The following is a 27,763-nucleotide window of genomic DNA, read 5'->3' as shown; positions in this document are numbered from 1 at the left end:
TCCAACGGGGAAGCTTCTTGGAAATTTCTCACAGTAATCAGTCTTCTTTTTTTTTTTTTTGTCAGAAAACCAATGTCCCTTCACTTTGGAACGAGTATTGGAAATCGGAGTCAAGTCTTCCACTTCTGTGTGTGGAAAATACTTGTCTTTTCACTTTAAAAGTCTATGTGTTAACGTGTTTTCTTCAGCTGTTCCTCTTCAACGAGTATTGAAAAGTGAATAGCTCTTGTATGGGATTTCTTTGTTGCTTCTTTTAGAGAAATTTTAACTTTATGGTATGATAATACGTAATAAGTTGATTACATCGTTATTTTGACATTCTCGTTTCATGTAATTCATTCATTCTTTCTCACATATAACTTTTTCTGTTGAGAGTTTAATTTATGTGATGGTGTTGGGTAGAAATGTTGGCTGATGGAACTGCTTGCTAGGCCCTTCCGACTTTTATCTTTGGCTTGATACTAGATGCCAATGTTTAATTGCTGATTTTATCAATTAATTAGTATTTGTTCTTCCTTTTAATCAAAGTTTATCTTTATACTCCTCTGATGAAATCTTCAAATCAGTCAAATGAAACCAATATGAGCAGTTTTGTGCAGCAAACTTGTAGTTTAATTTGATTAAATGGTTTAGCTCATTCTTTTAGTAGTAAGTGTTGTTTGAAAGCGTCAAATGTGAAACTAATAAATTAATTAAAAAAATTGGACAAAACAGACAATTCAAAGTGACACAAAGATTTATATTGATTTGACATAAGTCTACATCCAGTACAAAGATAGTAAGGAAATTTTACTAATGACTAATGAAGATCACAAATAAAGTTTTAACTCTCAAATCCCAAATCCTAAATACACCCAATAATTCTCTCAAACAAGGAAAAAATGGAAGAGATGAAAATACATAATTTCGTCTCTCCCAAAAGCCAAAAAATTAGCACCAATATCATGAATGTGTAATTGCCCAAAACCTTTATTTTTCTCTTTGCTAATGGGAACGAAAAGAAAAGCATCGAACGCCTTATAATGCTGCTCCATTTTTTTGCCTTTCTTTTTTAGGAACTGAAAGGCATAGGATAGGTTGCCTTTCTTTTCCGGACTCCTCTTTGGTGATGGGAAGTGGAACCGAAAGAAAAAGCATCCAATGCCTTATAATATTGGCTCCTTGCTGCCTTTAACATAGTCATCACGTGACTGAAACCTTTTTTTTTTTTTAAGGAAAACTAATGGAAATGTTTTGAAAACTTTGAGTTTTAACAATAAGAACAAAATAAAGGGTAAAATGAATAGTATCAAGATTGACTTTTTAGTGTAAAAATGTAATTTTTCGTTAAAGTGAATAATACCGAAAATTTTTCGTTAAAATTCCATTTTTTATCGAAAAAAAACATTAGCTTCAATCAAAGTAAACAGTCCAATCAAAATGAGACAAAAAAACCCATCAGTAAGCAAGCATCGCCCAGGGACGATTAATTGTTTGGAATTTTAACGGAAAGTATGAGATAATTCATTCGACACTAAACCGTGTGATCCCCACCACCTTCACTACCAGTATAAGTACCCATCTCCCTCCCATTTAGTTCCTATCCTACCTCTCTGAGTTTCTTATATTCTTACAACTTTGCTGCGAGGAGTTCTAGTGTGATTTATCTGCTTCTTGCCTTGCCATTTGTCGCATCTCTCTACTTGTGTAAGTTTGTGTTGATCCTGTATTTTGTTTGATAATTTTCTAAGTCCTTAATCTATTTTGCTTAATATACATTTTCAATTACCAAAACAAGATTTGAAGTTTTTATTTTCTTTTTCCTGCTCATTTTTGTTTACTCGTTCGTTGAATACTGTTTTTGTTTGCATAACTCATTTTTCAGTAATTGCATATGATTCAACAACTTAAACTGAGTCATCGAAGACTGTAAAATCAAATCGAATTATCAAATATGTGTTGATATTGTGCCAAATATCTGACCGCAATGAATCTATGTAGTTACGAACAAAAATTGCATCTTGTAATTACCAAGAGAAGATTTAAAGTTTCAAATTCTATTCATAAATTTTAAAACATTACTCTGTTCCAAAAGTAGGGAGCGGCGGCACTGTAGCTTTAACGAGTGCAATTTCATTTGATAATTTGAATTTATTTCCGCAATCGCCATTTTTCCTTGAAATTTTTTTTCCGATTTCATTAAGAGACTTGCTCTCATCTCCCCATCCAGGCTCCTCCTCCGTTCGACAGCATCTCCTCCGCTCCATCTCGTGGGTATTTTTTTCATCTCTATATTTCCTCAGAACTCTAAGAAACTACTAACGAGAACGTCCTCTCACTGAAAAACCCCGAATCTGGTGTACATTCGAAGAAAATCTTAATACCAGAAACTCTAATCTTTGGGTACTCTTTCCAGATTTATAATTTTGGCTTTTTATTTTTCTACTTTTTTAGGATTTTCCACTATCAGACTTTTCCTCTCCTAATCTTTGAAAAAAAAAGTATTTCATTTTTTTCATTGTGTGGTTTGGAGGGTTTTTTCTGATGGTTGAGTTATAGTAATATATGTTAAATTTCTGAACCCCTAACTGTTTGTTTGTTTTTCATTCCACGTGATTTTGCATTCCATCTGTAACATTCAATTGTTCATGTGTACACTGACTCTTAACTGCTTTGATTTTGAACATCCTATTGTGTCACTCAGTGGCATGGATTTGTGACAAATTTATGTAAACTTTGGTTATTGGATGCACTTGTTTTTTCCCTTATATAAGTGCACTTGTGGTGATATTTTGAATGCAGGGAAAGTGGAGATGACAATTGTTGTTGTCCTTTTTATTTAGAGCAAATGGAGATGATCTTCGGATAAAAAGATAAACTTGCCCAGGTACTTCAACTTTCCATTCTAATAACTAGCATTTGATTTTTTTTTTTTTTAAATGTTTTACGCATGGAGAGAGATGAATTATGTACTATGAGTATCAGATTTCGTTCCCTAGACTTTGGTTGTTTGAGGTTATGATTGTTTAAGTTTGAATGGTTTAAATTGTAGGATTGTTTTGTTGATGAATTTCGATTGTGTTTTCAGTTGTATAGAATTAATACACTAAATGTATAAGGTCTGATCAGTTACAAATGAAACAACTTTTTATTCCCAATTGCTTTCTTTATCATTTTTCCTTAATGGGTTATCCATTCCTGGCTTTTGAACTGTTTTTTGGCTATGGGTGCTTTGTATTTCTGAGCTAAAAGTTACGTTTTATACATTTTATTGGCTTGTGTCATGGCGTTTCAGTTCATGTAATTCATTTTCATTGTTCTTTTCCTCTCTTGCTACAATTTTGCTTTGAGGATTTCAGCGTATTTTTTTCCTTCTTTTATTGCCTTTTGTCATCTATAACACGTTTAGATAAAGAAATTAAAAACTGAAAATACAATTTTGAAAGCTCCAAGAAATTAATTTTTAATATTTATTTCTTTAAAAACTAAAAATTGAAAGTAGTTGGCAAACAAGTTTTCTTTAAAAATTAAAAACTAAAAACCGAAAATAGAGTCTCTTGTGTAATACCTTTGGGTATTTTATTTGTCTCGTGGAGATTGTCATCAAGAACAACTTTGGGTATTCAATATATAATCAAATAGTAAGGATTACAACTGTTTCAAATACTACGTGGGCTTCAAATTTAATACAAAAATAGAAAACCCATTTGGAATGAGACTGGTTAAAGCCAATCAGGTTTGCTGGGAGGCATTGGGCAGATTGATCACACCCAAACATCCAAAGGAGAACCTGACATTGGGATGCTCGTATGAAAAAACATAGATTAGTGGGTGACATAAGCATTACTCTTTCCTTTTTGGAAAAACAAAGAGACATGAATATCTTTTCTGATAAGAAAGTTGGAAACCTAGATTAGAGGTAAAGAAAGACAAGGCACCCAAACGAGGAAGCTTCCTCGAAACTTCACATGGCCAGTCTTCCACTTATTTTCTCTCCTCCTCTCTCAATTTCTTCTCTTGCTACAACTTTGCTCTGAGACTTTTCAGTGTGATTTTTCTGCTTCTATCCTTGCCATTTGTCACTACTCTTTGTCTATGTAAGTTTGTGCTGATCCTGTATTTTGTTTTTCTGATATTTTCTTTGAGTCCTTAATCTCTTTTGCTTAATTTACATGTTCAATTATCAAAACAAGATTCAGAGTTTCGATTTTATTTTCCCTGCTCATTTTTGTTTTACTTGTTCATTGACTACTGTTTTTGTTTGCAGAGCCCATTTTTCGGTAGCTGAATATGATGCAACAACTTAAACTGATTTTTCGAGGATTGTAAGTTCAAATCGAATTGTCAAATATGTGTTGGCACTGACTCAAATATCTGACCACAGTGTCTCTGTAGTTACGGGTAAAAATTGCATCTTGTAAATTACCAAAAGAAAATTTAAAGTTTCAATTTTTTTTTTAAATTTTAAAATATTGATCTTCGATCTTTTAACTTGTTCATTCAATTACTGTTTGCAGTTGCCGATTTACAGCAACTGTTTTTTTCCGATGGCATTGAGCACCCAAAGAGCCTATGTATCTCTTCGATCAGCTGAACCAGCTCCTCCATGGGAGTATGATGCGTTTTTGAGCTTCAGGGGTGTAGACACCCGCAAGGGTTTTGTCTCCCATTTATACCACGAATTGCAACGACAAGGGATTAGAACTTTCATTGACGACCAGGAGCTTGAAGGAGGAACAAGAATTCATCCGGAGCTCCGAAGTGCAATTGAAGCATCACATACAGCAATCGTTGTTCTCTCGCCAAACTATGCTTCTTCCAAATGGTGCTTGGAAGAACTCACATACATTGTTCAATGCATGGAAATCAGGAACGCACTTCTGCCAATTTTTCATGACGTGGATCCCTCCGACGTAGGAAATCAGAGGGGGTCTTTTGCCAAAGACTTCGCTGACCATGAAGAAAAGTTCATTAGTACCGAAGACAAAGAGAAGGTGACCCAGTGGAGAGCAGATTTGAAAAAAGTATCCAAAATTTCTGGGAGGCATTTGAAGAACTTTAAGTAAGCGTGCATATTTGAATGTTTCGTTCTTCTTGCTTTGGTGCCCCTGTTTGGTTAACTCATTATACTTTTCTTCTTTCCAGGGATGAAAGAAAGCTGATTGAAGACATCATCAAATGGGTGTGGGAGAAAGTGCAAGCTACACTCACGCCAACAGATTCCTCATGGAAGTTAGTTGGAACTGATTATGCACTAAAGCAACTAAATATGCTGTTAGCTCATGATGCCAATGATGTTCGCTTTATTGGGATAACGGGTATGGGTGGCATAGGCAAGACAACCCTTGCTAACCTAGTTTATGATAAAATCCTCCATGATTTTGATGTTCATTGTTTTCTTGCCAATGTTAGAGAGGAATGTGCAAAATATGGTATGGTTGATCTTGCAAAAAAACTTCTTTCCCGCCTCTTGAAGGAAAGGAACCCAGGAATTTGGGTTGAAGAGCGTGGAAACATTCTCATTGAGAAGTTCTTACGCAATAAAAAGGTTCTCCTCGTACTTGATGACCTGGATGAATTAAAGCAACTCGAAGTGTTGGCTGGAAATCAAGGTTGGTTTGGTATGGGGAGTAGAATTATCGTGACAACGAGGAATCAGCGCTTGCTGGTTGAACATGGTATAGAAACATCATATAAGGTGCAGGGGTTGAATGATGTCGAAGCACGTAAGCTCTTTTGCCTGCATGCCTTTAAAAAAGACCAACCTGAGGAAGATTTTTTGGAATTGTCTAAGTATTTCATTAATTATGCTGGAGGCCTTCCATTAGCTCTTAAAACTTTGGGGTCGGCTTTGTTTAAGAAAGGGCTAGATGCTTGGTGTAGTGAACGGGATAATTTGTCAAAAATTTCTAAGCCAGAAATTTTTGATAAACTTAAAATAAGTTACGATGGACTAGAAGAGATGCAAAAGAGCATTTTTCTCGATGTTGCATGTTTCCACAAAGGGAAGTACACGAAGCGAGGAATTATTGAAATACTAGATAATTCTAATTCTTTTGAAATTTCTAGCCTTGCTGTGATAGATGTTCTAATTGAGAAGTCTCTCCTCTATCAAGATCACCAAAAGTGCATGTGGATGCATGATTTGATACAGATGCATGATTTGATACAAGAAATGGCATGGAAAATTGTTGGTGACGAGTCTAAAGACCCTGGTCTACGCAGTAGGTTGTTCCTTTCTGATGACATTTTTCATATACTCACGACCAATACGGTAAGAAGTTAAATTCCAAGTTTGAAAGAAGATACGACTTCTTTTGACACTATATTAGACTTGAATGTGAAATTAATTTGTCCTTTTTTCTTAATTGTTAGGGGTCGAGATCAATTGAAGCTATATCCTTACGCCCGCCCAAAGTAGAAGAGGTACGCCAGTGGAATTGCAAAGCCTTCTCTAAGATGCATGGACTGAGGTTTTTGGAATTCGATAATTTGATATTTTCTTCAGGCCCCAAATTTCTTCCATGTTCCTTGAGAATTATAAATTGGAGTTTCTATCCATCCAAGTTTCTTCCAACCAACTTTCATCCGCACTTGCTTACTGAACTCAACATGAGTGATGGTAATCTTGTTCGGCTATGGAAGGGGAAAATGGTAAGAAGAAGTATTGAATAAATGCTTTTTAATTTACAAAATAATCATTTATTTATTATTTTGAATTAACTTTAAGGTTGTAGAAGCTAAATATATAATCTGAACCTTATCGGTGTTGTACAGGACTTGCTCAATTTGAAATATATCAATCTTAGTCGCTCCAAGAAATTGAAGAGTACCCCAGATTTCAGTGGTCTTCCAAATCTTGAGAAGTTGGTTCTTTTCGAATGTTCTAATTTAGTTGAGATCCACCCTACTATTGCAGTTCTTAAAAGACTTAAATTTTTACACCTTAGGGGGTGTTTTAGAATTAAGAGCCTCCCAAGTGAGTTTGAAATGGATTCTCTTGAATTTTTCAATCTTGATGGCTGCTCAAATGTGAAAAAGATTCCAGAATTTGGGGAGAAGATGAAGAATGTGTTCGAGATTCACTTAGAAGGGACTGCGATCGAGAAAATACCTTCATCAATTGGACATCTGGTTGGCCTTAATCATTTGTATCTAAGTAATTGCAAAAATCTCTTGAACCTTCCAAGGGCTATTTGTAATTTGAAGTCTCTTCGATGGATCACTGCGGCCGGGTGCTCAAAACTTGACAAACTCCCAGGAGACATGGATCACTTAACGTACCTTGTTTGTGGAGTAGACAAAATGACAGAGCCGCTTGTGGGTATGAAAAATCTTCGAGAACTATTTTTTGGCTGTGAACCAGATGCTAAAGCAAGGGAGGGGTTGGGCCTTCTCCGCTTATTAGGACTTGGAAAGAGTCGTCCTGATCCTCCTTGTTGGGGTTTGGTGTTGTCTTCTCTAAATCGTTTATGCTCTTTGACAATCTTATTTCTAGGCAACTGTAATCTCCGTGAAGGAGATATCCCCGATGATATTGGTTGCTTGTCTGTTTTGGAAGAATTGAGACTTGGTGGAAATAATTTCGTCAGTCTACCTGAAAGCATTAGACGCCTTTCTAAGCTCAAGTATCTTTATCTGAGGAGGTGCAAAAGCCTTAAAGAATTGCCACCTCTTCCATCAAATAGCGAATTATATGTGAATGTAAATGATTGTACATCCTTAAAAAGGTTGACAGATGCATCCAAGTTGAGTAGCAGATTCACCAATTTGTATGATTTTTGGTTCAGTTGCAAGAATTGCATTGCATTGGTTCAAGATGAAGGCTGGATTAAAACAATACTCTCAAGGATTCCAAGACTTGTTGCTTATCGTGAGTTACTCTCTCTCTCTCTCTCTCTCTCTCTCTCTCTCTCTCTAAAATAGTTCTTTTGTTACAGATACCGAATTCACATAACTTTAAAAACCGCCCTGTATTGCCTGGAAGTGAAATTCCAGAGTGGTTCAGTAATCAGAGTGTGGGAAATTCAATAAATGTGGAGCTTCCACCGCCTTCGTGTACCAACTGGCTGGGGATTGCCTTTTGTCTTGTTTTTCAAGATCCTACCCAAAACTTGGCCAATCCAACTGCCACTCATTTCAGCATTCGGATATCAAAGAGATTTCTTGTGGACTCAACTTTTGAAGTAGGGTCTTTTGTGTCAGAACACCTTTTGGTATTTTATCTCCATCGTGGAAAATGTCGTCCGGAACAATTTTTATTCGACACTCGTTATGTTCGTGAAAAATGTCACCCGGAACAATTTTTATTCGACACTTACTGGGACTCTGATTATGTAAAACCAGCCTTCAATAGTGTGAAGAAGTGTGGGGCTCGTTTGGTGTACAAGCAAGATTTGGAAGAACTCAACCATACACTGAAGATCCTGAAACGAACACATGAATATCGTGACAAGGCAGCTTCAAGTGGACCTGAAAGTGCTAGTTTCAACAACACATAACAAATCCGCAAAAGGCATTGTTACTAGTCACCGTCTTATAACAAATGCAAGTCATCATCAATTTATCTCATCAGCTTTATTGTCTTCAAAAATATTTTTTGCTTCACCATTTTAGTAAATGGACTCAATCTCATAAGCTATATGTTAAGATGACTATATTTATTGAAAGGCAAGGGAACACGAATGTTGATGCATAAACACTTTCGCAGATTACTGGGGCACTAAGAAGATTGATTTAGTATTTGATTAAAAAAAATTGCCCGCATGTGCTACGGAATTAGAAGTCTTATGAAAGAATATGTTTGAAAGGTATAAAAAATACAACATGCAAAAAATATTACGAAATTTTGGGCTATGTACATGAAGAAAATATTAAAGAAAATATTGATTCGTTTACATTGACAAAAGATGACAAGAAGTGTTTACCGAAAGACGTTTACCACTGTGGGTGCAGGTTAATTGGCTTCATTGAAACCATGAATTAAAAGATTAATACTTATATTACATATGAGATCCGTGACATTAATTTTATATTCTAAAGAAAATAAGGAAAAGGAATTTGGTTTTGTAGCGGTTGGGAGAGGATCTTTTTTTCAACGATTAGAAAACATAAATGTCTTCAATAAAAATTGAATTTAAACGCAATATGACAACCAAACAATGCTAATAAAGTCTAAATTTTTTCACATACCGTTAAATCCTTCATGTGGCATGAATAATGCCCTTAGTGAGAAGCTGTTAAACCCTAGAATTCATACAACATTCATCTAACACATGATCTACAAACAACAAAACCGCATTTCTCACAATCAAATCAAAACATATGAGAATCAAATTCCAACTCCTTTCTACCACACCAAAAATCCAACTACCATGACTCAAAACAAAACAACTCTAGAAGCATTTTAAATCATATTTCATCCAAAAATTATCCACAAAATAAATATTTCACTGAGTAAAAAAGAACTTGGAAATATTCGATGAAAATAAGGTAACGCATCTTAAATTTTGAATAGCATTCAATGTCTTCCACTTTCTAGTTTCTTGATAGACAATAAAATAATGTGTTCTAGTTTCTTGCTAGGTAATAAAATATGCATGCATTCATAATATATATTATCATTTAGGAATTTTTATCTTTTAATTGAAGACGAAATTAGTCTTGTTTCAATAATCTTTGTCTATTCTATTGTTCAATTGTTTAAATCAAGCTTTCCTCAGATTAATATCACATTATTATATTATTTCAATATTTTCATTTGTATTGAGTATATATACATGTCACTAATCAACCATTCGATTATATTATGCATTAACACTGTACATCACATTATTATATTATCTAAATATTTTCTTCTGTTTTGAGTATATATGTGTGTGTGTGTGTCACTGATCTATAATTCGTTTTTGTTATGCATTAATACTATATGTCGGCGTAATCAGTCAATCCTCTGTATATGAATGTGTAACTTAAAGCATATCTAGTATTATTAAAGCGTGTTATGAATAAGATTTGATCAAAACTGTCACAATCATATTCCTTCTGATATAATTGTGCAGGTTAATATTTTCTTACAAATGAAAATACGATCGCACAACCATCATAAGAAGTATAACAACCATCATAAGAAGGTGCTTGGCCCAACTATAATTCAGTTCAGCATATAAACTAAAAAAGTGATTGATACAAAAGCCTTCCCATTACATAAACATGACTGACTAAGAAGAATTCCACTGCAAAATGACCAGAATATGAATAGAAAGTATTAGCATTGTTATGTTGCCAAACACATATTTTTCCAAGTCAAGTTTAAAATCTACTAAAAGCAATAAAATTTAGTAAATTATCTAATTGACCAGCGCAGCCTTGACCAAATGGATAAACCAGCGAACCATGGCATATTTATCAGAGTAGCTGTTCAGAAATATGTAATCAGATTCTATCTAGTAGAAAATATTAAATGATGAAGAAAAATGGTGACACATAAATATATGAAAACAACCATTGGTATAATTAACAATGATATGAATGTTTTTCATTTCATACCACTTGCTAGCCTGACCCAAGTTTCCTTTTCTCCTTTAGCAGCAAACTTTCTGGCTCACGCAAACTGCTTTAGTGGCAATCTACAGCACAAAATATATTCTCACCTACTTCAAGAAACCACGGAGTTTCAACATTATATTCAATATGGAAAACATAAACTCAACCAAGCAAACTCTAACTTGACTATAAATGAAACATATAGAAACCAAGCCGATGCCATTCTTCACAATGAAGTTTTTCATTGTTAAAGATTGCACAATTTGCATAACTCTCAATTAGACAACGTATAAGAAGGATGACAGGGGTTGCCACTAGGTTCACTTTGATCTGATGGTATTTCTTGATTCCCATTCTGCTTGCAAATAGAGAAACAGGAAGAAATAGTCGAAATCCCATTAAAAAAAAAAACACACACACACAGAAGCAGACAGTGGAATCTCCTTTGACCCTTTTGATCTTTATTTTATTTTATATTTATATTCCATAATTATCCAGATGAAAACATGGGCCACTGCGTCACACATCTAGACCCTTGATACAACGATAACGTTAAACACTTCAAATGCCTGGCAAATTAAATTTGAAAATTGAGCCTAGATGAGAGCGTTAATTAGTGAAGAACGTCTTGCTTTTGTTACCTAGAGGTGTTTACAAACAATCTGATTCAACCTCTACACCTAACCCCCTCTCCATCTCCCTTCCCACCACCACCATAGTCCCAATCCATTTCCTTCATTCTTTCTCCTGGTTTCTGAAACAGCACATCTCTCTCTCATCAACGTCGTTTTATGATCTTATATGGAGAACATGAAACTACCAAAATGAATTACTATTAAAATACAGATCTTTTGGAGATAATTTTTCCGCCATGCTTCCACAGAAATGAAAAACTCAGGGCTTCTAATTGAAAAGATTAAAGCTAATTAAAGTTAAAGAGGTTATCATAATTCATTCAAAATACGATTACATTTTGTTATCAAATATAGGAAAATGAACAAAGACTCACAATACATATATGACAAATCAATCTAAATATAAAAAAAAAACCCAACAAAATCAAACCAAAAATTTCACCAGGGTAAACTATGAAATATCCAAAAAAATGATTAAAAGGGTCAAAGGAGAGAATTACTCATGGGTTTACGACAATTGCTTGCCGTTTAACCGGGCCGGATATCTGAAACTCACCGCGAAATGCAGATGTCAGAATTAACTTTGATTAACCTTCAAAAAATTGAAATGGAACATGCAATACCTGAATTTATCTCTTGTGAGTGAGAGGAGACGTTTCCAGGTAATGGCGAGGCTCAATTTGTCGGCGATAGACCGGAATTGGGTCGCCGTAAAATTGGTGGGATACCCTAAACATTGCTTACACGAAAACGGCGAAAATTTTGGGTCGTTCAGGTTTTTGCCAGTACCATGGACGAACGTGGCGGTGGCGGTGGCAGAGGAGGGATTGAAGAAGGCTTAACTCAAGCATTCACCCAAGAGAACAAAGGATTTTCCCTAGCCGAATTCGTAAAAGAAAGAAGAAGAAGCCGGGTCTTCTTTTTAGGGAAATTTAAGGGCTTAAATTAAAAGAGTTAAGTTCACTTGTCGAAAAAGCTAAACATAGTCTCGTTCAAAATTATAATTTTATTAAAAAAAAAATATTTTTTTAATAAACAATGACATACTCATGTACTATCTCCAACATAAGGGGTTAAACATAACCCTTTTCAATAATTTATTAGTTTTAAGTTTATATTTTGAATTTATTGGTAATTTAGTTAAACTATAGTTGGATTTTTTCAAATATAGTCATTGAATTTGAATCAATTATTGCAACTGATGAGCTAAGTCTCATAAAAAAGGCTAAGAGGTGGCTACATTTGGCAAACTTGATGACCGTTTAGCCAAATAATGATCTAATGAGCTCCACAAAATTATAACCTAATCATCGGTTTGAAATGAGTTATTTTAGCAAAGCAGATTATTTTTTATCTTTTAAACCTTTAACCCTTTCTTTTGGAGATGGTCTAAGTGGCAGCAACAGTTTCTCACAAACTGATAAACGTCTGGATAATTTGACACACAAAAAAAATAATTAAATAAATAAACGCTTGGAAAATATGGGCAATTTAGTAATTCAAAGTTACAAGCTGATAAATGGACAGGACATGGAGAAGAAATTAAGGGCATGTTTGTCAGTTCACTGTTGGTGAACAATGATTCAACAGAATTTTAGCACATAGATGAGTTGAGATCCTTTTTGAATCCCTTATGTCTGGATCCACCTAATTGATCAATATCTGCCGTTAAAAAAAATCGTGCGGCCCATAACAAAATTTTGACTGTGTTTAATTATTTTTCACGAAAAACGGTGCACCCCTGTCCTTCGAAGTAACCGCTATTTTTCATACGCGTCAGCTTCACCGGTCTCAGACTAACCATCATTGTGTGAAAGAAGAAATATCAATTCATTTGAAATTCTTTGCTCTTTCCAGAAAATCCAAATCCAAATCCAAATTCTTCCTCCTCACACAATCTAAAATATTATGCAGAAATCTAACACTAAGAAAGAAAAATCTGCATAATTTATCATTGCAATAGTTCTTCATTTCAGTCCACTGTAAAGTCAGTTGCATCATAACTTGGGAAGAATTGGCAAAGCCGGAATTGAAGTAGTACGAATACTATCCAAGCGCCGTGGAGTTGGCCTCAATGTTTCTTCCTGGAACAAGAATAAACCACAAGTTTATGATCACCAATGTGATTTATCTTGCCCGATGTCATTGCTAACCTTAATTCAATCTTTCGAACATCATTTGAATTATTAAGTCCATCAGCTAATACAAAATGCTTTCTTTTTTTTTTTTTTGGTCAAATAACAAAGTGCTTGAGACCATGTCAATCATGATAAAACAGACAAGGAAACACTGAGCATTTCAATACTACATGACATCAAACACATTTTCAGACTACAAAAATCCGCAAATTAACTGAAACAACCAAGGGGTTCCTCAAGTTCCCCAGTCAACAACAAGCTCCTAGTTTCTCTATCACAAACTGCACTGAAATCCTACTAATTGTGAGGTTACTTGTGTTAGAGTACGAGCATGATTTTAACGAGTCTTGAGATATAATTAGTATTGTTATAGAGAAGTCCTAATCATTTCAGCGAGATTTAATCCAATTGTGTTGGGATATTGAGAACTCTTGTATTTGCACATATAGGGGACTCATTTTGGTGTAAGGAATATATTGTTGTATTCCTTATAGGATTGCAATGGGGCAATCTGAGCGTTTAGTATATAAACACAAGCCACTGTTCTCATAAATAACGCTCTTACTTTTGAACTAATGACCTATTAGCATTGAGATTTGTAGAGAAGAGAAGGTTTTGTGGGAGTACGGAGATGGCTTCTACATCAATGAATATGTTTGCATGTCAGTTTACAATCATATATGGTTTGCTCCTTGTTATTCATATTTTTGTCAATAATGTGATTGTCACGCCCCGATCCCGACATACGTCCGGGATCGACACATGACGTCATCAAATAACCACATATCTAATATACCCGTTCCCCGGGATATGTACCAAGCACATGTCATGCCTCGAATTGCATAGAATTTTTTCGTATACTTTATGGCTGCATCTAACCTCCTCGTTAGACTGCCTACGTACCCTCATTAGGGATCAAGCCATTCATAGTTCGCCATTCATTACACCTCGACGTTTATCACAATACGTTCAAATCGAAAAGCATAGCATTCCTCAATCAATTATTAGAACTTAACAAGCATGAATTACTAGATTCATGGTTGCCTAACAAATCCACATGACATTCAAGGTTTCCATTCCATCCATCATATAAATCACTATGTTTTCAACGTGATATATCCATCCATAGCATGTAACTTATCCAATAACCAACGAAACACAATATTATTCTTAAGCCACATTGATCACTAAATAATCATAATAATAGCAATCATATCCAATGTCATTCCACAATTCCTTTCAATTAATCCCTTCATGAATCAAGGATGCATGATCTTAGCATTTAACTACATTAATCAATCAATGAGATAACATACGATTTCACCAATTCAATTAGAGAACTCTATATAATTCCCTACTTGGGTTATGAGTAATAACATGGTAATTCTAATTTATATTCACAAGGTCTATGGATAATTCTCATTCGCTCGAATCTAGGGTTCTAGACTAACCTTTTGGAATGTGCAAGAGTAAGGATTTCGGACCACTCAACGGAATCCAATCACATCGGGTTCCGGACCACTCAACGGAACCAACCACATCGGGTTCCGGACCACTCATCGGATTTCTTATAATCTACTCAGACTTGTCATATGCAAAATCAGTGCCTACATCATGGAAATGGTGCACTGGGCAATTCAGAACTTGGATAAGTTGTAAAGCTCAGGTGAGCGACAATAATACAAGGTGTGATAATAGTGATAAAACCAATCATCAATCACAGTTTATAAACTTTGAATATGAATAATTCATAAGACATTAATACCAAACCTTCGCAAACTTCGAAGGAGTCACTCAGACATCCAACGGTTTGTCTGAAACAATCACAACATCTCACAACCATATTCTCATACAACACCATGAAAAGTAAGGTTAGAGCAACATAGTTCGGCCGAAGCCTATACCTTTGAAGCTATCTCAATCCAAACTCAATGAAACCCAAGGTGAATACGATTCCGCAACTTCACTCAACGGAATCGCGGAGTAGAAGGGATTCCAGACCATCTCTCACGGAATCCAAGTGGTTACGATTCCGGAACATCACTAAACGGAATCGCAGAATACAATGCATAACCACCATTAAATGAAACCCAAGTTAGATACGATTCCGGAACTTCACTCAACGGAATCGCGGAGTAGAAGAGATTATGGACCATCTCTCAACGGAATCTAAGTGGATACGATTCTGGAACATCACTCAACGGAATCGCGGAAGGCCAACAACCATAATGTACAACGGCTCAAAGAAATTAGACAAGCACAAGCTACTAAATTTACAAAAGCTTAACCAAGGGAAATAAGGCACATATGCTAAATTTAGAACGAATCAACAAAGCGGAAAAAGAAACAATGTCGAAGCAACAAATCCCCAATCACACTGCGTTCACAGTCCACCACTAGTTCTCACATTTCATAACATCAAGCCAACCATACAAAGCAAACCATGTTTCTAATATGCACGTCAAATCCCACATCATAAAACTATAACGATGGCACTTTATAGGAAACATAATCATAAAACCGTCTCATACCCTCTCAGGATAATAATTATGAAAATAGGGTAATCACCTATATCACATATATTAAAGTCACTCACCCTTTTTATACTAGTAACCATACATATTATTTCTCATCCATGAAAGCAACATTTTAACGTTCTATTCCTATGCTTGTAACCTTCATTCTCCATCCTTTAATAAACCAACCCAAAGTTAATGGTTTTTCAACTTAAAACACCACCTCTTCACTCATGCCACTACCCCTTTTGACATGTATATGCGGCAATATATATATATATATTAAGATAAACTGGATTGTTTACTAATAACTTGAATATAACTACTAGTAAACAATCTAAACTCTTAAACCCCAACCAAACACACTCAAATAAGCACAAGATTAACAAGGATGTAATTTCAACTATAATTCCCTTCTAGGTCTAAATGCTTGGTAACGAAAGAAGTATTTCATAAATCTAATGTCACACATCGGAAAATTCGACTTTTTCCAAAAATTCTCAAATTTTACAAGAATGAAGATCTCAACAAGGAAAACATTATTCACAACTAGGCCAACAACAAATTCTAACCGGAAACCATCCAAATTCATCGGGGAAAACCGGGTTTCTAGGGTTCTAAACACCCAACTCTAAAACGAATACGAAAGCATGAACCAAACAACCAACTTGAAGATTATGAAGGGTAGATGAAGTTTCATACCTCACTTGAGGGAAATGGTTGCCGGAAAACCCACGGGACTTTGCTGCCTCGAACTGAAATCTAACATTACAGAGTTGTAGAGCTCATCAAGAGTTTTCCATGGACACCAAGATCACCCAAAATGGAGATCGGATCAAAGAGATACAAGCGGGTCAAGTTTGTGGGTTAAAGGGGTCGAAAACGCTCCAAAACGGGTCAAAAATCAGACCCCCCCCCTTCTTTTTTTCTGAAAACTCCCTCTTTCTAATTGGTCCCTCACTCTTATATCAACCTCAATTAACCTTTAACCCACGTGTGGGAATTAAATAGTTTCCACAATCTATAGTTCACAACTTCAAACGTCCGTAACTATACTGTTATAACTCGGACTCGCAAACGGCTTTCGCCTATGCGCTTGTGGCTTCGAGACCTATTCGAAAACGTTACTTGTGACCTCAAAAGGTCAACGAATTTTAAATAATTATTTCCAAACTTCACTCTTCGTAACTAGTTTAATTAAAATCTAAATCCAAACAATTTAAAATAAATTCTCGATAAATAATATTAAATCTCAATAGTACAAATATGTAGATTATAACAGTGAAATCCGAGAACGGGATTTCACAGTGATTTAATTGCTCGATCTTTTGGTTCATTGGATGAGACTAATATTGTTTTAGTTGTCTCGAGTTCAATCTAACAACTTGATCTATTACGAGCAACTAATCCTTGCCAAGTGGCTTTTCGGAGTCAAATATTGTACATCGTCAAGTTCAAGACTTGGGCGAACACAACAGCAAAACGGGATTTCTTCAGAGTCATCAGGAAAAACAGGGCGAAGGCTTACCCTTGGTTTTCTTGGTGGCAGCAGAGGAAGAGGCGTTTCACCTTTAAGAATCCTTGCAGCTTCCTTCACTGTTAGCATTTCAAATGGTTTGGGTGCACACAAGCAAGTCCAGACCATATGTGAATTCTTATCAGTTGTACTTGATTGAATATCCAGTGTCTTTAAATAAATGAATGCTAATGATATTGCTCTATTTCTCACCATCTCAGAATTCATGTTAGTAAGTCACCATCTCACTCCCAGCCTTTATCTGCTTCTTAATCTGCTTCTTCCTTTGTGCTTTCCAATATTTGTTAGTCATGCCTTTGTTAGATTCATCCAACGTATGCAAATCCCGGATTTAGGACGTATCAATGTAGCGCCATCATTCTACCGTGATAAGTTTTCGGTAGAGTTTGTATCTACGATCAGTAAACTCTCTCATGAACTTTTTGTTCTGCACTAAGAGTGGATGAATGAATGAACGAACGAACTAGTGCAATTGTTAATGGTGTTAGAGAGCGATGTTATTGCGTTGCAGACATAATCCAAAGGATTTGTATTCGTAAACAACTTTTGCAGCTTACGGGGATGTACATGTATAAATCCCTTTGTTGACAGGAAACAGTAATATGTGCGGAAAGTTTTATGCCCCTTTAGTTCTGTACCTGGTTTCACATTTGACTTTGGAACTTTGAGTTAATGTCAATCTCCTTCCAAACGTCAATTTGTCACAACTTCCGGTTAGTTTTATCAAGTATGATTTACATGACCAATTTTTACCGACACATAAAAGAAAATGCTACATTCCCAGGGAAAATATGTTAATACTTGAGAATTTGATGATTAAATTATGAGAAATTTTTTAAAAGGTATTAAATTTCACATAGTTGGAGCAAATTCAGAGGTCTCTATTGTACAAAATTGATACTATAATTGTCAACACTAGAGGTTGGAAAATACTGTCATAAATTAAAACTTTTGGGTGGTTTAAAGTCAAAAAGTAAAGTAAAATTTCGAAACGCTAAAAGTGAAAAATGGTCCAAAATTTGGGGGGATTTACTGAAGTTTTCTTAAATTAGGGGATATTGCCCCTGAAAATTTTCATTAAAATTAGCCGTTGAAGATAGGGGTGGATTTTTTTGCCAATTACCGTGCCAAACAAATTGTCAACTATACCATACCGATTTTGTGCCAAACTTTTGTGACAATCGGCAATCATTATCACGGCATTATCATACTATACCGAAACATATAAATATATATAATATATAAATAGATAATGTATATAATATTTCAATATTAGAAAAAGAATCTGTTCAGATGCCTCTCACTCCCACCAAATTCAACCACTACCCACATCCCAAATCCCTCACAACACCCTAAACCCACCTTCAAAATCCCACCCTTCTGAATATAAACTGGGAGAGTAGTACATGAACCCAAAAAAGTGAAAAAAAAAACGTATGGGCCTTGAATTGGGTTGAAGGAAAAAAAAAAAAATCAGATTGTGGTCCAAAAAAATGACCCAAAACAAAGTGGTAATTTTTCACTATCATACCAACCAAATTATTTAACATACCGAAAATTTGACACGGTAATGATAATCAGTTTCGTCATATCAAAAATTTAATATGGTAATTGGTACGAGAATTTTGATATAGTAATCGTACCGAACACAGCCCTAGTTGAAGAATATGCAAAGTTGAAAACCCCCACTTTCCTCAAAACGCACCGTCTGACTGAAAATTCCACCAAAATTTCCCTCCAGATCCTCCTCCTACTCCCACTCAGAATTCAACTCCAGTCTCCCAAAGGCAAATATTCCCAAAATCTTTTTCCTCTGTTCTTCTTAAACCCTAAATCCCAAAACTTTCATTTCCCTCTCTCGCCGAATTTCAATTTTCATCACCCTGCCTCTCGCGGAATCTCAAGGCTCAGTCATATGGAAGGCAGGCCAGTGATTCTGTTGCTATCGTCTAAAACTTGTCGACTTCCACTCCGACCCAACCCAACTGCTTACGAATCGAATTCTGAAAGGCGAGTTTTTTACTCTGCTTCTGCTTGTTTCAGTGGCAATCATATGTTTTTAATTTTGGAAATAGAATTTGTTTGAATTTTATTTCTTCAAGGTTGATGGAATGGCCGGTGTTGGGGAAATAACTGCTGCTTCTGCATTCCTACAGGTGCATATTCTTTGTTATCTGCATATATGTTTGTATATCTTTTTCGGTTTTATTTGGAAGGGTAGGCAGAGCCTTTTTTTGCATAGAAATTCTTTTAAAGGAAGAAGCGATGTGCTCTTGGGCACGCTTCACAGGAGGAATGCAGCAGTGACTTTTGGTTCTTAAGTGGCTTATTCAGCTTGTGAGGCCTAGAATTTGTTGAGGTTTGGCCGTGTCAATTTGCAGAGCATTTGGTTTGACAGAGGCGACTCATTTGGAGGGCTCAAGGAGGAAACTAGTTTTCATTTGGTAAAATTTTGATAATTGGCTTCTCGTGTGGTTCTAGATAAAGTAGTGCTGAAAGCCAGGCATGAGCCTTCATGGGAATTGTCTCTCCTTTCACAGATGAAATGTACATGATTGTCACCTACAAACCAAAAGTGGCAGTAATTTGAGAAGGCAGCAATGGGGACAGAGAATTGGCTGCAGCATTTTATGCGTCTGGTTTTGAACCATGGGATGTTACAAGGTCGGGCCTCCTTCATGGAGCCATATCACTGGATAAATTGCATGGTGTTGTGTTTGTTATGGGCTTTAGCTATGCTGATGTGCTTGATTCTGTGGAAGGTTGGTCTGCTTCAGTTCGATTTAATTAGCCCATTTTAAATCAATTTCAGGAGTTTTACAAACGACCAGACACTTTTAAGTCTTGGTGTTTGCAATGGGTGTCAGCTTATGGCCCTTTTGGGGTGTGTCGTAGGCCCTCAAATTGGTGGTGTGATAGGTGGTCGCGGGGACCCTTCACAGCCCAGGTTCATTCAAAACGAGTCTAGACGTTTTGAAGGCCTAGTCACCGGCTATAATGTTTAGAGGTATGGAGGGCAGTACATTGGGTGTTTAGGCTGCCTATGATGAGGGAAAAACATATTGACCTCATGTTTGCGGCAATTTGTTGTCCAGATGGGAGACATCTTGCCATGATGCCTCATTCAAAGCGTTGCTTCTTAATGTGGCAATTCCCATGGTATCCCAAGAGTGGGATGTGGACAAGAAAGGGCCTAGTCCATGGTTGTGGGTGATCCAGAATGCCTGAGAGTGGTGTTCCACAGAAAAAGTGTTCATTTCCGTACATGGTTAGTACTTATGTGTTCATTGTTCATGAGAGTTGCTCCTTTATTATTATTTTTTTCCGGTTACATGAGAGGTTTGCTTTTTTGTTGCATTACATATTCGTACATGTTTTATTTGTTGAGCATATGCTTACATGAAAATAAGCTGGACATTTAAAATGTCAGTGCAAATCACCTAAGAGTGTTTAGTCTAATGGTCAGGCCCTTGGTTTGTTACCAAGAGGTCTGGGGTTCGACACCTCTCAAGGTACCCACCTAGCAATTGCTAGAGTTTCTTGCCTACCAAATGTTGTGGGGTCAGGCGGGTGGCCTAGTGAGTAGTCGGGCCAAAGACCCGGAGACACTAGATTAAAAAAAAAAAAAAAAAATGTCAGTGCAAATCATCAGATGTGTATATGTGTACGACCTTCTATCATCCTGTTGAAGTAAGAGGTAGAATCATCAGACACTCTGGTTAATGGATTCAAAACAATTTGCTTAGTTGCTTCTTATTTGAAATATTTGCTTTCGTTATGGACAGTGGGAACTCAAATTGGTTATATTTATCGTGAGGATTGTAGATGCTATTTTATGGATCCTGAGACTAAAATGCCATGCTGGTTGCCATTAATCTTGGAGTGCCATTTGAATTAATTCCATTTCTAGTTTTTTATTTGACAAGAATTCTTACTCAAGTTCTATCATTTGAATCATTTCTTCGTGTATGTATGGGGTGCTATATGTTTGTGTTGCTGACATGAATTGTGCTGTCTTTATCATTATGGTAATACAGATGATGACGACGTTTTGTCTGCTTTATTCCGAAATTTACGAGTATACTTCATCTTTATCCAGATTTTATTTACGAACATGCACTTGTTACATGATTATTTAGTTAATTTTGTTACTTAGAAAGACTGTTTGCAACTCATCAAGAGTGAGCTTCCTTGAAATTTCATTCAAACTATACTTCAGTTTCTCGACAATTTTTGCAATGCGTCAAGAGTGACCTTCCTTGAAATTTCATAACTATTAAGTCAAGTCTCCTTTCACACGTTTTTAGTTGTGAAGTTTTGTCCTTTCAGTTTGGTGTTGGCTGGGTTCAGCTCTTTCTTGAGGATTCCTCATTATTTTTCCAGTTCTTTGTTTTGGCTCTACATACAACTGTTTATTTACTTTAATGTAAATATTGTTTGATCATCCAAATAATCAAAGTGAGGAACGAAGACCATTGGCAAAAGAGATAAAATTTTTTTGGGGAAAAGCTAATAAAACCATATCGCCATACCAGTCACCATTACAATTAGGCGCTTTGAGAAAAAAAGGAAAAAGAAAAACTTCTCTTCATCGTCTGTTCCTACTTTGGTGTGAGTGATTTTCTGCCGACAATTATGGTTAACTTGTGCTCTTGACAATTTACATTCCTCAATTTATTTTTCTTTCTGTTCATTTCTTTTTTCGGTGCAGCAGATTGTGAGGAGCCACTTTCCAATGACGTTGAGCAAGCAAAGGGCCTCTGTGTCTCTTCTTTCATCAGCTCCTCATTGGAAGTGTGACGTGTTTCTGAGTTTCAGAGGTGTAGACACCCGCAAGGGTTTTGTCTCCCATATATACCACGAATTGTCCAAGTACCAAGGAATTACGACTTTTATGGACGGCTGAGAGCTTGTAGGTGGAACAAGTATTCCTCTGGAGCTCCCGAGTGCGAACAAAGAATCACATACTGCAATTGTTGTTCTCTCTTCAAACTATGCTTCTTCCAAATAGTGCTTGACTGAACTTACAAACATTATTCAATGCATGGAAGCCAGGAACTCAATTAACCCAGTCTTTTAATGGTGTGGATCCCTTTGACGTAGGAAATCAGAGGGGGTGGTTTGCCGAAGCCTTTGCCGAGCATGAAGGAAAGTTCACTAGCACTGGAGACAAAAAGATGGTGACTCAGTGGAAAGCTGATTTAAAAAAAGTGTCCAAACTTTCTGGGTGGCATTTGAAGAATTTTAAGCAAGCAAGCACGAACAACGTACTTGCCCATGTCTTAATATAGTCACACACTTGATAGCTTACTTATGTTCTCTCTTTTGTTATTCTATTCTTTCTTGCAGGTGTGAAAGAGAGCTGATTGACGACATCGTCAAATGTGTGTGGAGGAAAGTGCAAGCTACAATCACTTCGTCAGATGTCTCAAAGAAGTTAGTCGGAAGCAGTCGAGCAACTAACTATGCTATTAGCTCATGATGCAAATGATGTTTGCTTTATTGGGATAACTGGGATGGGGGGCATAGGCAAGGCAACCCTTGCTAAGCTCGTTTTTGATAAAATCTTCCATCATTTTCAAGTTCACTGTTTTCTTGCCAATGTAAGGGAGGTTTGTGCAAGAGGTCGTACTCTTGTTGGTCTTCAAGGACAACTTCTTTTCCCAATATTGAAGGAAAGGATTGAAGAAATTTGGGATGAAGACTGCAGAAGCAAATTAACTAAGAAGTGCTTGTGCAATAAGAAGGTTCTTCTCATACTTGATGACGTGGATGAATTACGTCAACTAGAAGTACTGGCTGGGAATCAAAGTTGGTTTGGCATGGGGACTAGAATTATCATTACAACAAGAAATGAAGGTCTGCTAGTCCAACATGGTATAGCAAAGTCATACAAGGTTGAGGGATTGAATTATGGCGGAGCTGTTGAGCTCTTTAGCTTGAATGCCTTCAGAAAAGACCAACCCGATGAAGAATTTTTGGAACTCTCTGAGCGTTTACTAAACTATGCCAAAGGCCTTCCATTAGTTCTTAAAGTTTTAGGGTCGTTTTTGTATACGAGAGGGCAATATGCGTGGAATAGTGAGTTGGATAATCTATATAAAATTCCTAATCAACAAATTTTTTATTCACTCAAAGTTAGTTAAGACGGACTCCGGTTGATGGAGAGGAGAATTTTCCTTGATGTTGCATGTTTCCACAAAGGGAAGAACAAAAGCAAGTAATTCAAGTTCTAGACAATTCTTTTGGAGTTTATGGTAGTATTCTAATAGATTTGCTAATTGAGAGATCTCTTCTATATAATGATTACGAAAACAAGATAGGGATGCATGATTTGATACAAGAAATGGCATGGACAATTGTTCGTCAAGAGTCTAAAGAGCCTGGTCTACGGAGTAGGTCATGGTTTCTTAATGATATTTTTCATGTATTCATGACGAATACGGTAAAAAATTATGTAGATATATACCTAGTTCAAAAAAGGATATGATTTCTAATAATATGAAATTAGCATGTGAAATCGACGTTTCCTACATTCTTGGTTATTAGGGGACGCATGCTATTGAAGGCATAGTCCTACAGTTACCCAAATTAGAAGAGGTGCACTGGAATTGCGGAGCCTTCTTTAATATGCTTGGACTGAGGTTTCTGAAATTCAATAATTTGATCATTTCTTCATGTCCCAAATTTCTTTCATGTTCCTTGAGAATTATAAATTGGAATTTTTATCCTTCCAAGTTTCTTCCAACAGCTTTCAACCGCATTTCCTTACTCAACTTAAGATGCGTGAGAGCAAACTTGTTTGGTTATGGAAGGGAAAAAAGGTAAGAAGTAGTATTGAATAAATGCTTTTTAATTTACAAAATAATCATTCATTTAAAATTTTGAATAAAACAAAACCTTATCACGATAAAACAAACAAGGAAGCTCTTTGTAAATTCATTGCTCGTCTTGCTATCTTTGGTATTTTTATAATTAATTTACATGTTGCTCAGTTGAATAAGAGGGTTCACTCTCCACATATTAGATTTTGAGTTTGATTTTCCCCTCTTCAATGTCACTTGCATAAAAATATAACTAAAAAAAGAAATAAAAATTACAGTGCTACGACCCTCTTGCTACTAAAATAAACTAAAAAACTAAGAAAACAAAAATTTACAATTAAAAGGTCAGTCTGCAAAATATCAGAAGTGTATAAGTTTTTTGAATGTGTCCGACCTTCTAACATCTGACCCAAGAAAGATATTTTTGTTAGAAAATTAAGATTTAAACCTTTGTGGTGAAAATTATTAGCAAATTTAACCCAAGAAAGATATTTATGCTAAACCTCAATTAAATATAGGGATAAAAATGTCCAACCACAATCTTACTTTCTGTTGGCCTTCCAAACGAGTTGGTCGTCCAGGCCTTCCTGCTCGACTCCAAGCACAGCCGCAACGCCTGCTCCCTCGTCTGCAAGTGCTGGCTCGCCCTCGAGCGCCTCAGCCGCACTACCTCAGTATCGGCGGAACGGGCAGACCTGACATTCCTCCTCCTCCGTTCGACAGCATCTCCTCCGCTCCTTTTCCTGGGTATTTTTTTTTCTCTATTTTTTCCCCAGATAATGGGTTGCTTGAACATTTTTTTTCACTCAATGTTTAATATAGCTACTTAATTAGGTGACATGTATAATATATATAATTTTATCACACTCACTATGCAAATAATTTATTAATCGAAATAGTGATGCTATAAATTTAGACACACAAAACTAACACACGTATTAACAAACTCTAAGATACAGATTAGTCCAATATGCAATTGTAAAGCTCACATCTATTACATAAATATGTCATCAAATGTCTCGGTATTTGTGTGTCTAAATAGTTTTATTGAAGAAGAATCTGGACGTTATTTGAACTGCCCATTATTATAAAAAGATTTGTATACATAAGTTTATAATTATCAAAAGATTGGCACTGTTCAACTACTCATTGTTCAAAAGATAGAGGTTCTATGAAAGCCTGATTTGTATACATACATCAATAGTTATCACAAAGAAAGCACGTGTGCCTGATTTTTTGTTAACTAAGTTTTCTAATCTTTGGGGTTTAACTAATTAAACTGGCATGCCTGTAGGTGGACCTTGCTTTGGTTATAGTCTATTTTGGGGTTTTAATCACACACGTACATATATAACTAATTAAACTCTGTTTGTCAATAATTTTACTCAGTTGATTAGCTAAGAATTGGTTTACTTTGGATAATATATATGAATTTGAATTTGTGTTGGTATAGCAGGGGACCTTTATATCTGCAAATGGTTGTTCGGTTGGAAGGTCTGCTCTCAAAGAAGAACAAACCAAGAATAGAGTGAAACTGTGCTTCTCGTTGATCTTCTATCGTTTTACTTTTTCAATCAGTTACTGTTTGCAGTACCCGATTTACAACAACTGTTTGTTCTGATGGCATTGACTTTGAGCACCCAAAGAGCCTCTGCATGTTTTCTTTCAAACGAATCAGCTTCTCGATGGAAGTATGATGTGTTTTTGAGTTTCCGGGGTGTAGACACCCGCAAGGGTTTTGTATCCCATTTATACCATGAATTGTGCAAGTGCCAAGGAATTACGACTTTCTTTGACGATCAAGAGCTTGAAAGAGGAACAAGTATTCCTCCAGAGCTCCTAAGTGCAATCAAAGCATCCCATATAGCAATTGTTGTTCTCTCACCAAACTATGCTTCTTCCAAATGGTGCTTGGACGAACTCACAAACATTGTTCAATGCATGGATGTCATGCCAATTTTTTATGACGTGGATCCCTCCGACGTAGGAAATCAAAGGGAGTCTTTTGCCAAAGCCTTCGTTGAGCATGAAGAAAAGTTCATTAGTACCGAAGACAAAAAGAAGGTGACCCAATGGAGAGCAGATTTGAGAAAAGTATCCAAAATTTCTGGGTGGCATTCGAAGAATTTTAAGTAAGCATGCATATTTGAATGGGGGTAAGGCTAGCCGACATTCACCTCTCCCAGACCCTGCGTAAAGCGGGAGCCTTGTGCACTGGGTACGACCTTTTTTTGATGCATATTTGAATGTTTCGTTCTTGTTCTTGCTTTGGTGCCCCTGTTTGGTTAACATATTATACTTTTCTTCCTTCTAGGTGTGAAAGAGAGCTGATTGATGACATCGTCAAATGCGTGCGCAGGAAAGTGCAAGCTACATGCACGCTATTAGATTCCTCACAGAAGTTAGTCGGAACTGATTCTGCACTCGAGCAACTAAGTTTGCTGTTAGCTCATGACGCAAATGATGTTCGATTTATTGGGATAACTGGGATGGGTGGTGTTGGCAAGACTACTCTTGCTAAGATAGTTTATGATAAAATCGTCCATCATTTTGAAGTTCACTGCTTTCTTGAAAACGTTAGAGAGGTTTCTGTAACAGAGCCTACTCTAGTTCGTCTTCAAAAACTTCTTCTTTTCCCAATCTTGAAAGAAAATATAGAAAACGTTAGTGACCAACAATGGGGAATCATTTACACGAAGAAATGCTTATGCAACAAAAAGGTTCTTCTTGTACTTGATGATGTGGATCAAGTAAACCAGCTACAAGTACTAGCTGGAAAGAAAGATTGGTTTGGCATGGGAAGTAGAATTATCATTACAACTAGAAATGAACGGCTGCTGGACGAGCATGACATAACATTGTGTCATAATGTTGAGGTGTTAAATGATGCCGAAGCACTTGAGCTGTTTAGCCTGCATGCCTTTAGAAAAGACCAACCCGAGGAAGATTTTTTGGAACTGTCTAAGCATTTCCTAGATTATGCCCGAGGCCTTCCATTAGTTCTTAAAACGTTGGGGTCTTTTTTGTATACGAGAGGTCAAGATGCATGGAACAGTGTACGAGATAATCTAAGGAAAATTCCTAATCCAACAGTTTTTGATTCACTCAAAGTTAGTTATGATGGATTAGGAAAGGCAGAGAAGAGAATTTTTCTCGATGTTGCGTGTCTCCACAAAGGGAAGCCCACGACGGAAGTATTGCGGATACTAGACAATTCATTTGGAATTTCTAGTAGTAGTATGATAGATGTACTTATTGAGAGATCTCTCCTATACAATGGTTATAGAAACAAGATATGGATGCATGATTTGATACAAGAAATGGCATGGACAATTGTTCGTGAAGAGTCTGAAGACCCTGGTCTACGTAGTAGGTTGTTCCTTTCTGATGATATTTTTCATATACTCACGACCAATACGGTAAGAAGTTAAATTCCAAGTTTGAAAGAAAATACGACTTCTTTTGACACTAGTAGACTTGATTGTCAAATTAATTTATCTTTTTTTCTTAATTGTTAGGGGTCGAGATCAATTGAAGCTATATCCTTACGCCCACCCAAAGTAGAAGAGGTACGCCAGTGGAATTGCAA

The 27,763-nt window shown here is 36.3% G+C and overlaps 3 protein-coding genes and 2 pseudogenes across 15 annotated transcripts in view; 4 read left to right on the top strand and 1 right to left on the bottom strand.

Moving 5' to 3' along the window:
* LOC126587864 (TMV resistance protein N-like) overlaps positions 1 to 8,550 on the top strand; it is a 33,156-nt gene extending 24,606 nt beyond the window's left edge. The window contains exons 7-8 of one of the 2 annotated variants that reach the window (XM_050252944.1): positions 7,070 to 7,852; positions 8,326 to 8,550. In XM_050252944.1, coding sequence (XP_050108901.1) covers positions 7,070 to 7,852; positions 8,326 to 8,480 — 938 coding nt within the window. In that variant the 3' untranslated portion in view covers positions 8,481 to 8,550. Of the gene's footprint in view, positions 1 to 7,069; positions 7,853 to 7,919; positions 8,009 to 8,325 lie in introns of those variants that run through there. The other variant, XM_050252945.1, reaches the window with a different exon arrangement.
* LOC126587874 (L-type lectin-domain containing receptor kinase S.6-like) overlaps positions 1 to 27,763 on the bottom strand; it is a 45,232-nt pseudogene that overhangs the window by 12,418 nt on the left and 5,051 nt on the right.
* LOC126587888 (toll/interleukin-1 receptor-like protein) lies at positions 1,529 to 27,763 on the top strand. Of its 2 annotated transcripts, none has more exons than XM_050252975.1 (7): positions 1,529 to 1,686; positions 2,782 to 2,866; positions 4,247 to 4,380; positions 4,497 to 5,041; positions 5,125 to 5,297; positions 6,134 to 6,253; positions 27,693 to 27,763. In XM_050252975.1, exons 4-6 carry the CDS (start codon positions 4,527 to 4,529, stop codon positions 6,139 to 6,141), a joined length of 696 nt encoding a protein of 231 aa, XP_050108932.1. In that variant the 5' UTR covers positions 1,529 to 1,686; positions 2,782 to 2,866; positions 4,247 to 4,380; positions 4,497 to 4,526; the 3' UTR covers positions 6,142 to 6,253; positions 27,693 to 27,763. The 2 variants fall into 2 exon arrangements, with proteins under 2 accessions (XP_050108932.1, XP_050108933.1); XM_050252976.1 differs by lacking the exon at positions 27,693 to 27,763 and adding an exon at positions 6,355 to 6,371.
* LOC126587891 (disease resistance protein Roq1-like) lies at positions 19,369 to 24,642 on the top strand. 11 transcript variants are annotated; one of them, XM_050252993.1, is made up of 3 exons: positions 19,369 to 19,506; positions 19,572 to 20,618; positions 22,062 to 23,590. In XM_050252993.1, the coding sequence occupies exon 3, from the start codon at positions 22,816 to 22,818 to the stop codon at positions 23,494 to 23,496; it is 681 nt and encodes a 226-aa protein (XP_050108950.1). In that variant the 5' UTR covers positions 19,369 to 19,506; positions 19,572 to 20,618; positions 22,062 to 22,815; the 3' UTR covers positions 23,497 to 23,590. The 11 variants fall into 11 exon arrangements, 10 of the variants coding, with proteins under 10 accessions (XP_050108950.1, XP_050108952.1, XP_050108951.1 ...); XM_050252995.1 differs by having other exon boundaries at positions 19,369 to 19,794; positions 19,891 to 20,618; XM_050252994.1 differs by having other exon boundaries at positions 19,369 to 20,618; positions 22,062 to 22,325; positions 22,454 to 23,590.
* Positions 24,701 to 27,526, top strand: LOC126586949 (disease resistance protein Roq1-like; annotated as a pseudogene).

This window comes from Malus sylvestris, chromosome 10 (genome assembly GCF_916048215.2).
Source record: "Malus sylvestris chromosome 10, drMalSylv7.2, whole genome shotgun sequence".
In the NCBI taxonomy this organism is placed as follows: Eukaryota; Viridiplantae; Streptophyta; class Magnoliopsida; order Rosales; family Rosaceae; genus Malus; species Malus sylvestris.
The sequence above is the reverse complement of the archived record's forward strand: the minus strand, read 5'-3'. Positions and strand labels throughout refer to the sequence as shown.